We start from the raw sequence: 11872 nt of genomic DNA, 5'->3' as shown, positions 1-11872 counted from the left end.
GATAGGTAGACAGACAGACAGACAGACAGACAGATAGATAGATAGATAGATAGATAGATAGATATAGATATAGATATGGAGAGACAGACAGATAGACAGACAGACAGATATATAGAGAGATATATAGAGAGATACAGACAGACAGACAGACAGATAGATAGATAGATAGATAGATAGATAGACAGACGGACGGATGGACGGACAGATAGATAGATAGTTTCAACCAAATTTATTGTGTTCTATTTGTTTTAAGTAAGGTCATGTGTTTCCACCCCTGGTCTGACATCACCCTCCCGCTCATGCAGCCTGCAGAGATCCGCAAAGTGATTGACAAGTGGGCAGATCTGATTGTAGAGCTGGGTGCTGAATACACGTGGGTGCAGGTTAGTACATCTCGTCCTCATTTTTATCTTTGGTGCACCTGTTACTTTGCATTCACAAGCAGAACATTTTAATTTACTTTGCACTAAAATACAGCCTTAGGATATATGACTCATTTTAAAAAACAAGACATTTTTCTCACTGTGACTCTCTCTGGGGGGTGTAGCAACTTAATGAAACATTTGCACCATTTGTTGCCCCAAGAAACTTTCTCTCTAGAAGCCGTGGCGTTACAGGGACGTGACTGCATAAGAGTGTGTGTTTAAAGGAGTTGGAGGCAGGGACAGCACTCGATTGGGTTCTGTCCCAGTCTTCCTCATCAGCGCTAATTGGATCAATTGGGAGATGTTCTTCAGTCAGGGTGTCTCAGCGCTGATCAATGGCAGGCAGGGTGGAGCGCTTCTCTGGCCTCTCTGGACACATTAATGCTTCTGTGGGGGAATAATAGAGCACTTCAAAGGGTTCCAGGGATATGAATGCAATGAATTAAGATGTTTGTGCCAAAAGATAGTTAACTTTTGAGCGTGAGAGAGTTCCTGAGCCTCAGTGGCTTTTTGACAGACTATAGATTCAGTTTAATGAAGGTATTCTGCTTAAAGGTATCAAATCCTACACACTTTATCATGTTATGTTTTTCTCTGAAGTCCACTTATAATGTTAGTTATATTTCTTGCGCCAGTCATAAAACAGTCATATTTTAGTTTTATATGACTATTTTCCACAATTTTTGCTACTGTTCCTTAGCATCAATAGATAAATGGCCTCTGTTATGATTGGCTAACCTTCATATATGGATTTTCTCTACTGATTTTTTTTTGTACAATCTGTGCCATTTTGTCATTTTCAACATCTTACTAGTTGCTTTTTCAGCATATCTCATTGCACCCGCTGTCCCACATTCACAATCACAAGAATGGATGTGAATGAAACACAAAATCTAGTGTTTTTGGATAACTGGGTCCAGTTGCATAAATCTAGCTTCTATGTTAAGACTGTGTCTTATCAACAGAACTAGTCTGACCAGTTAGAAGTTAGCCAATAGGTAATGAATCTTATTTTTCAGATTCAAATTGACCAATCTATGTTTTTGATGTAACTGACTTAAACAAGTTTTGACCAGTCTTAAAGAATAACATTAGGTGACTAACTTGTAAGACTAGTCAAGCATTTAATGCAACTGTCTACTGGAGTTTTTTTTATTACTTTACTTTATTTAGTTGACAGGGACATTGTACATTAATGAAACATTCCTGTAAATGTACCAGAATTAGCCAAAGGCTATTTTACATCCGTAGTCCCTGGACAAGATGTTACAAGTCACCCTAAAAGAAAATGTAATTAAAAAAACATACTAGAAAATTTAATAATTACATAGTACAAATCATACAGTATTCTATTAAAAAACAATAGGATCAAATAAAGACAATGCAAACAAGATACAATCAATAATAGGATAGCTAGCAAAGGGACATTGTACATTAATAAAACATTCCTGTAAATGTACCAGAATTAGCCAAAGGCTATTTTACATCCGTAGTCCCTGGACAAGATGTTACAAGTCACCCTAAAATAAAATGTAATTAAAAATACATACTAAAAAATGTATAATTACATAGTTCAAATCATACAGTATTCTATTAAAAAACAATGGGATCAAATAGAGACAATGCAAACAAGATACAATCAATAATAGGATAGCTAGCAAATATAAAATTCTAGTGTTGACAAATCTGAGTACTAATTAACCAGTTCTTCAATTGAACCCTAAATAAAGCATATGTGTCTAGATCTCTTATAGTTGTCGGAATAGTATTCCTTTCTCGTGCAGCTGTGTCAGAAAAAGCAGACTAACTAAAATTACTTAGTCTAAGCAGTATGATACAGTCTCCTCTTAATGCACCTCTTGTAGAACGATAATCAGTTGTTCTAATACTAACTAACTGACCAAGAGGGGGAGAAGATAAACCATAAATAATTTTATACATCAAGCATACATTTGCATACTTAATCATGTTTTCCCAACTTAACAAATTATATTTTTTTTCAGTATTAGACTGATGATAATGTACCGATTTCTTATCGAAGACTTTAAGTGCACGTTTGTATAAGGACTCTAATGGTTTTAGAGTCACTGAACTCGCCTGAGACCAGGTGGTTAAACAGTAAGTCATGTGAGAAATAACCATAGAATACATATACATCTTAGCTGCCTCTAATTACATATAATCTCTAATAAACTTAAAATTATAGAGATTAAACTTAACCTGCTTACAAACCTTTTTAACTTGAGCTTTAAATGTAAGTTTAGAATCAATCAGTATTCCCAGATATTTATATTGAGGCACTACCTGCAGCCTCACCCCTGACACGTAAACATCCGGCTCTTTAATAATATTGTTAGACTTAGAGAAAAACATACATACTGTCTTGGACACATTTAGTTGTAAGCAATTCTCTTTTAGCCATGCTGACACATTAACCATAGAATTCGTGAGTTCATTTGCAACTTGTACTAGACTATTACCATGTATATAAATTACTGTATCGTCCGCATACATTTGTATATTAATGCCAGGACAAGCAAGATGAAAATCATTTATGTATATATATAGCAAAAAGCAATGGACCCAAGATAGATCCTTGCGGAACACCAGTTGATGTACCTAAATCATTGGATTGGTGATTTTGTACTCTAACACACTGAAATCTATCTGATAGATATGACTCTATCCAGTTAAGTGTATGTAATGAGAAATTAAAACAAGATAACTTAGACATAAGGATTCTATGATTAACGGTGTCAAAGGCTTTCTTTAAATCAAGGAACATGGCTCCAACTACACCACTTTTATCTAAGAAAGTTTTAATATTTTCTATAAAAAAACAATTTGCGGGCCAGTTGTTGCTTATTTCTTTTCCTTCTTCATTTAAGGGGTTAGTTCACCCAAAAATGAAAATTAGCCCATGAATTACTCACCCTCAAGGCATCCTAGGTTTATATGACTTTCTTCTTTCGGACGAATTATTTGATCTTCCAAGCTGTTTAATGGCAGTCAGTGGGTATTACAGTTCATCAGTCTAAAAGAAGTGAAATAAAGCACATCCATCCATAATAAAAAGTGCCTCACATGGCTCCAGGGGGTGAACAAAGGCCTCTTGTAGTGAATCGATGCGTTTTTGTAAGAAAAATAACCATATTTAAAACGTAATAATCAATTGAATCTAGCTTGCGCTCACTGTTGTAGACTGTCAATTTGTCAATTGTCAGTTGTCAATTTATAATATAACTCCGATTGGATTCATCTGAAAGAAGGAAGTCATATACGCCTAGGATGGCTTGAGGGTGAGTAAATAATGGGCTAATTTTCATTTTTGCATGAACTATCCCTTTAACAAAAATGTGTCCCATCAGTATTGGAAAAAAAAAACCTGCTCCTGTGCCCACTGTCCTGCAGAATTTAGCTCCAGCCCTAATCAAACACACCTGACCACGCCAATCAAGCTCAGGGCAGGTGAGCTGAAGCAGGTTGGAAATAAACTTTGCGGGACAGTGGGTTCCCAGGAGCAGGGTTGAAGACCTTTAATTTATTATATCAACCAAACATATTGATGAAACCCACCAGCTGTCACTGAGGTCAACAGAAGGTATAAACCAACAAGTCCTCCAGTTTTCCCACAAACAGATAGATAATGAAGGGAGGACACTCATTGACTCCAAAGGATCACACAACACAGTCAATTCCAAACAATATAGGAAGAGTGTATTCTCCTGGAGTGCAGGAATGCAATATACATTACAGTGTATGTATATGTATATGTATGGTACATAGCAGCTACAAACTAGCAAGGAGAGCAGTGCCATCAGTTAAAATTATCTTCATAAACATGTGAAGTACAGTATGAGAGGGTGAAGGCAAGTGGTCAAAGCTGTGGACTGGTTGCCGGAAGGTTGTAGGTTCGAGCCTTTCAAGGGGCAATCACTGAGTTATTGGCACTGAGCAAAACACTTACTGGTCCTGTTTGAAATGGTGCTCACTTGCTTGTGTCTGTACAATTTTAGAAAAAAAAATGTGTAAAAATGTTTTATCCCTTTTGGGATACAGCAGCCTTTAGGGATATAATCTTCAAAGAGGCAATTTACCTAATTTACCCCTAAAAGGTTCGTAGTAGTATCTTAAGGGTACATATTACTACTCTAAAGTACTAAAATGCACCTTTTAGGGGTAGGTAAGGTACAAAGTTGTCCATTTAAGGGTATTGCCCCAATGACAAGTTCATAAGGCCATAGAGCAGGGGCATCCGATCCTGTTCCTGGAGGGCAACCTTCCTGCACATTTTAAATCCAACCCCAATTAAACACACCTGAACCAGCTAATCAAGGTCTTCGGGATCACTAGAAACATCCAGGCAGGTGAGCTGGAGCTAAACTTTACAAGAAAGTAGCCCTATAGGAGCAGGATTGGACACCCCTGCTATAAAGTGAATCAATTTGTTATTTAATGGTTCACAAGGGTGCTCGAGTGCAGGTATCTATGTATTCATGGCAAAAGGAAGCACCTTCAGTGCTTTTGCTGAGCTAGCATTGCTGCAGACTTACAGCATTACGGCACAGTGCCAACCTCAGGTTACTCCAGGGACACTGAATCTGTAACTCAACACCGTGTCCTAACCTGAGATTGTGACAAGCATTTTGCGCATTTTAGTAGACACTGTGAAATATCATTGGTCCAAATTATACAGTAATTCTACACAGCTGCATATTGAACATTAAAGATTAAAATATGTTCTGATTGCGTTGTGACAAATTACTTGTCATTGGAAAATTGTGTTGCACCAAGTTAGGAAACAAAGTGCTGTAACACACAGTTTTCTGTTGATGTGAGAAAGTCAACTTAATCAAAAAGTTTCTTGATGTGTCTTTTTCATCTCGTTTTCATTACCAATGATAAAAACTCCCCAAAAAAATTTATCCATGAACATTTTCTTCAGTAATTTTGTTGAAGGATTAACAATGATGCAGACAAACCAACATACATTCATGGCAATTTGGAACTATTTTACATTTTGGCAATTTGGTGGCTAATCTCATTCGTAAATTTTCAAATAATATGCTTGTAAGTCTTTGGGAAGTTTGTTTTTACAAGCTGAGAAGAAGTAATTAAGGTATCAGGTGCATTCAACCCTATTTGTCTGAGTCTTGCCCTTTTATGTCTCTAAGCATCATTGGCTATATGGACCCCAGTAGCCCTGCCAGGACTAAAAGTCAGCTGGGTCTATGATGAGGACATAGTAAGTCTGAAAAATGACCAGTTCTGTCCAAATGAACTGTTCTGTCCAACAACGTTCTAAAATAATTTTATCCAAAGGGACAAAGCACACTGATCAAAAGGAAAGCCCACCTGCCATTAATTATCTTGCTAGGGCGCAATGGTAAATGTAAGTGACAGCTCTAGTGAAAAATAAATATACTAAAATATATTTGAAATACATTTATTTCATGCTAAGTATACTACAAATGCATTTAGATATTTATGTACTTAATAAAAATACACCGCAATTGTACTTTTAGTATACTAAACTGGTATACTAAAGACTGCTAAATTGGAACAGCTAATGTTGCACTTAATGCGCTTTAATTGTGCGGAAATAGTGCTGAGGTCCAACTAAAGATATACTGAAGTATATTTGATTGTGTTAAAGTGGAACTATTGCAAGTATACTTCAGGTACACTTTAAATATCTTGCATTTAAAGGCCGATATTATTCAAAGATCATACAATCCTCATCAATAGTGACATTAAAACACATTTTAGGCTTAATATTAAGAAATGTGCATTGTGCACAAGTAGTACTCCAAATAAAGTTTAATGAAATTTTTACATCAGTCAGTCTCGAGCGATGTGCTAATTATATATGTAAATATGCTAATAGATTTGAACTATACTTAGTGTGAAATAAATGTATTTTAAATATGTTTTTTACTAGGGAAGTCACTTTGGCCTTTATAGCTCTACTTCTACAAAATGATGAATGAAGAATGTGCATCAGGTGTGTTTTTGCTTTTTTATGTTTTTATTAAATTTATGAAGGTGCTGTAAACTCAATCGTTATATATTCTAATTGTACAGTATTGTAATTCTACAATACTATTGTATTTTGCACATGCAACTTAGCTTAGTTTTATTGTAAATTAAAAAAAAAATCATTATTTTTATCAAATATAATCATACAGACACTGCACATATTTTCTCACTGACAAACCCCCAACTCAGAAACACAGGGCTTGTTCGTGTGCATTCAACATGTGAATACAATATTTCTGAAATGACTTGAACGCCCCACTCGTGGTTAGGGGTGGACCAACATGCTTACATTTTTCATACGTTTCTGTACGAATCACATCGTTTGAATTCATACAAAATCGCCACTTCATAAAATAGTTACATTTCCTCATGAGGTCGTGGTGAAATGAACAATAAATCATTATTTTAGGGTGCAGCAAAGTTCAGTTAAATCTCAGAAGCATCCATAGTGGCGTTTCTACATTACTTGCCGTTTGTCCCACTAGAGACTATCGGTTAGCTACTCCTCCGGATAACACCGGTGGTTATCTCCTCTCTGTTAGACACATCAGAGCATGTGTTCTGCCTCGTCTTTGCGATTTACAGACCCTGAAGAGCGGTGACTTTAGCCGAGTCAATATTTATCAAGTGGAGTAGTCAAGGGCAGATCCTGCTCAAATCCTTTTATATCGCCCTTGAGGGAGGTGCCAGGAAGTCTTAAAACTACCTTCGACAGGATGTTTCCTTTTAAACAGCAACATGTGCTCTGATCTCTTCATGTCTCAATAACAGAGTGCGTGTTTTGTCTGCACCTGTCTGTTTGAGTGTGTTTTGGGTTGTTTCTGAACACTTGTATACAGTTTGCCGTGGCTTGTTATGTCTGGGTTTTTGGAAGGACGTAATGTCTTTTTCTTCTGTGTTTCAGATCTTCGAGAATAAAGGAGCCATGATGGGCTGTTCAAACCCCCATCCTCACTGTCAGGTACGCCGTCACCTTGTTATTCCATTGATGTACCCTTTTTTTTAGCCCTCCTCCTGCCAATTAGCGTTTGCCCCTGTCGGCTCGGAGGCAGAGAGCCATAAAATTCTATTCTGTGGATTACGACGTATCCACTGCAGTCTTCGACCATATGGAATACTCTTTTTTTTTTTTTTTTTTTTTTTTAAGGCTGGAATGGGTCTTTAACTGTCACCTCAGTGGAGAGACTGCTGACGAGACAGGGCTAATGCAAGCAGGATCTTAAAAAGCATGTAGACTCCAATTAGGGAACTAGAGAGATGTTCCAGGGAAAGCCGTCTTCCCGCTCGAAAATTACTCTTGCCTCTCACTCTTATAGACGAGCGGGTTAGTCTTGTGGGGATTCTGGGATTTTTTTTTATTAAAGAGGAGGTCGCTGGGATGGCAATGGGGTGGAAAACGTCGCTGCTTTTATCAGTTTGATAGCATTCGGTGTAAATGATGTGTTTTGTTGACATCTTCATGCTTCCGCTCTGACTCTGAGCAGCAAGGAACTTCTGTTTCCTCTCGTTTCCTTTTTTCAGGCTGTCTGTCTTACCCTTGTTTCTTCTAAGCGCAGGAAGCCTGTCACTGTCGTGCCGTGACAGCACAGCAAGCCAAACTCTCTGGGTTGGCCGCACACTGAGCTCCCTCTCACTGAATGAATTGTGTTTATGGCTGTGTGTTCCACTAGGGGGCAGTAGAGGATTTTCAGATGGATTGACAGACAGTAGTAAGCTCTGTTTAAAGAAGCGGTCACAAACCACTCATATTTTCCATATAATACTTTCTTTATAAAACCACACCTGAAGAATGAAGGGTTAACGGTCATACCATAGATTTAAGGTTTACCATTTATTTTTCAGCCTCATCACATCTGATCTCTTGTGCTGATGCACTGTATAGTGAACTAACTTGTTAAAGGGGTCATATGATGCGATTTCAAGTTTTCCTTTCTCTTTGGAGTGTTACAAGCTGATTGTGCATAGATAAGATCCCTGAAGTTGCAAAGACTAAAGTCTCAAAACCAAAGAGATATTCTTTATCAAAGTTAAGACTCTGCCACGCCCCCCTAAAACGGCTCGTTCTAACACGCCCCCACATATCTACCTCACTATGTGGGAATATTTGCATAATGCCGCCCAAATGTGCACGCAAAGAAAGAAGGCGTGGTTTCAGTAACCGCAGTTAGTGTTGAAGCAGCCATGTCAGGGAGACGGTGTGTGTTTCTAGGCGAAAGCATTAGAATTTGGCCTTCCGAAAGTAGATGCATTTAGGAATCTTTAAGATTACTTACAACAGAACAGCAAAGCTACACCAAATACACAAAATAATGATCTTTAAAAAAGCATCATATGACCCCTTTAAGTTCTGATTGATATGGTTTAGTTGGCCGGAGAAAGTAAACTTTTTCTGCAGTTGCAGGACATTTCATTTTTGTAATGCAGCAACAAAAATAAATGCAGTGCTATTATCATTATCAGAAACTAAAAGAAAACTGAATGCAAATATTTTTGTTAGTTAACTTTTTAGTAAGCCTAAAAGTAAACTATAAATAAATTTGTATGACTCTAACTTGTAGTTTTTGATACATGGTATATTATAAAACTTGAAAACTTAACAATCCACCTGCATTAAATAAAAACTAACTAGATATCAATAGTGTTATTTAGTATAATTTATATACTATACTGTACTATATACTATATATTTTAGTATTTTTTATATTTTGAATTAGCTTTTATTTTTATATTTTCAGTTTCATATTAATTTTAGTTTAATTTTTAGTCATTCTGTTATGTGCCTTTTTCATTTTGTTTATATATATATTCTACGCAGCTTTAATCAATTTTTATTTCAGTTTTATTTAATTCATTTTACTAGCTTATTTTTTTAGCTTATTTGATATAAACTTTTCGTTTCAGTTAGTTACCAAGGCAACATTTCTAATTTTCATGTAAGTTCATGTATGTTTTTCATCTTATATTTATATTCTATTTAATTAACAAAATAGTTGTTAATAGTTTTAGTTCTAGTGTGAGCAGCAATAACAATAAGATTGTGCTTAATAACTTATTAACTTAATGAACGTATTTAATTGTGCCAGTTTAATTTAGCTTAAACATTGATATCCCTAAAAATACTAACATAATAATGAAACAAAAATTTAAGTAAATAGAAAAATAAACTGAAACTGAAACCCTAAAAATAATGATTTAAAAAAAATAAGCTAAATCAAAAGCACAAATTCAAAATGGTACTAAAAACTAGATTAAAAATCCATTCCAGTCAAATTGTAGTTGTCTGCACATTAAACTGGGGTAGGACAAAATATTTGAACAGTGAACAAATTACAGGTTTTATTTTTTAGATTTATTTTTATTTTTTTTATATATACTAAATGTTAATAGACCCTTTAGCAGCACCACATTAGACTAGATTCCTTGGCAACAGCTCATCCATGCATCATATTGTCATTATGACTGCACATCCACCCTGCGTCCCAGTATGTGCTGGACGTGACATCAATCATCGACCTCGAAGATAAATCAACCTCCCAGCATACACCGGCTCAGCCCAGATAGAATCAGCCGTAAGCCGCTCTTAAGTTTCTCATATGATTTTATCAATGGTCGCAGCTAAATATGAGTAAATAAATCCCCCTCCTTGTCCGTGTGTGTGGCCCTGTGGAGAGACTGGAGCTCTGTGTGGCTTAGGTCTGTGTTAGCCAGCAGGAGTTGAGCTTTACCCAGCATGCCCTGGGAGAGATGGATAAGCCACGTGTATCCGGCTGCCCACCTTCTCTAGGATGAGAGTATTTGCGGAGAGCGAGCGAGTGAGCGGGCGCTCACTATATAGCAGGCTGGCTGTGTTGATCTGTGTCTTTTTCTCTCTATCTGTCCCACGCTTTCTCATATCATCCGTAACCACCCACCACTGAACAAACACAAAACATCAGCTCTCAAAACAGAGACTCATCCGTCTCTTGAAACGATTATCGTGCTGCTGTTTAGTGAAATTGAAAACACTGTATCTCAGGGTCTTTTCACACTTTTTGGCTCATTTCAGGGCTCGTATGAATTTTAGCTTATATGTGAATGGTCAAAATGGACTCGGATACTTTAATTTAATAGTTCACCCAAAAATGAAAATCTACTGAAAATGTCCTCACCAGGCCATCCAAGATGTAGATGAGTTTGTTTCTTGATTTGGAGAAATATAGCATTACGTCACTTGATGACCAATGGATGCTCTGCAGTGAATGGGTGCCATCAGAATGAGAGTCCAAACAGCTGATAATAACATCACAATAATCCACACCACTCCAGTCCATCAGTTAATGTCTTGAGAAGACAAAAGCTGCGTGTTTGTAAGAAACAAATCCATCATTAAAGCATTTTTAACTTCAAACTTCTTCTGCTTCTAGCTAAAATATGAGTCCTGTATCCATAATATTGCTTTCTCCAGTGAAAAGTTCATCTTGTCTGAATCAGGAGTGATATATGCTCAGATCAAGCACCGTTTACAAGCCAAAACAGTCAAAAACAGTTCAAAACAAATTTGTCAGTGGATTTTTGATGTGAGAGGACAATAGGAGATGGACTTTTTCATTGGAGAAAGCATTATTATGGATTCTAAACTCATATTTTGGCCAGGGGCTGGGTTCCACAAAAAAGTGTGAGTGGCAAATGAACTTACACCGTGCCACAGCTAAATGGACCTAAAAAAAATCTGAATATCTGAAATATCTCTTTTAAGGTCAAGAATGGTGTAAATTAACTTTTTTATTTCCATTCATATGCATGTTAATGCGTGAGACAGGAAATGTAAGCTTATTTCACTGCATTCCAAAGTTCAAGTTTGGTGAACTCTGACCTACGAATTTGGAGAAATTGCACTCAAAAACCAATGTGACCGTATATACAGTATTAAAGGGGTCATATGATGCAATTTCAATTTTTCCTTTCTCTTTGGAGTGTTACAAGCTCTTGGTGCATAAAGAAGATCTGTAAAGTTGCAAAGACTAAAGTTTCAAATCCAAAGAGATATTCTTTATAAAAGTTAAGAGTCAGCCACGCCTACCTAAAATGGCTCGTTCTAACATGCCCCACATGTCTACGTCACGATGTGGGAAGATTTGCATAACGCCGCCCAAATGTTCACGCAAAGAAAGGCGTAACTTTTATTCTCGCTGTAGTATTGTTGCTGCTGCCACCGACATGTCGTGAAGGCGCTGTGTGTTTCGTTGTGAAAGCGAAACTACTTTTTTTGGCCTTCCAAAAGAGGACGATAATCCACTTCGTCATGCCTGGAGCTGATCCGTGCTGGTCGCTGAGGAAATACATCAACTTCGTGCTGTGGATCGCCGGACGGCTTTCACCGTGGACGAAGCGGAGTCCAGCCCGGGGTCGTCACATGTGGTTGCCGCAAG

At 37.1% G+C, this 11872-nt stretch overlaps 1 protein-coding gene across 1 annotated transcript in view; it reads left to right on the top strand.

Annotated features, from left to right (window-relative positions):
- The window catches only part of LOC107653127 (galactose-1-phosphate uridylyltransferase-like), a 145282-nt gene that overhangs the window by 7666 nt on the left and 125744 nt on the right, over positions 1-11872 (top strand). The window contains exons 5-6 of the mRNA XM_016439763.1: positions 254-383; positions 7369-7425. Coding sequence (XP_016295249.1) covers positions 254-383; positions 7369-7425 — 187 coding nt within the window. The remainder of the gene's footprint in view (positions 1-253; positions 384-7368; positions 7426-11872) is intronic.

The sequence above is a fragment of the Sinocyclocheilus anshuiensis genome, unplaced genomic scaffold (genome assembly GCF_001515605.1).
Source record: "Sinocyclocheilus anshuiensis isolate Anshui unplaced genomic scaffold, SAMN03320099.WGS_v1.1 scaffold131, whole genome shotgun sequence".
Lineage (NCBI taxonomy): Eukaryota > Metazoa > Chordata > Actinopteri > Cypriniformes > Cyprinidae > Sinocyclocheilus > Sinocyclocheilus anshuiensis.
The sequence above is the reverse complement of the archived record's forward strand: the minus strand, read 5'-3'. Positions and strand labels throughout refer to the sequence as shown.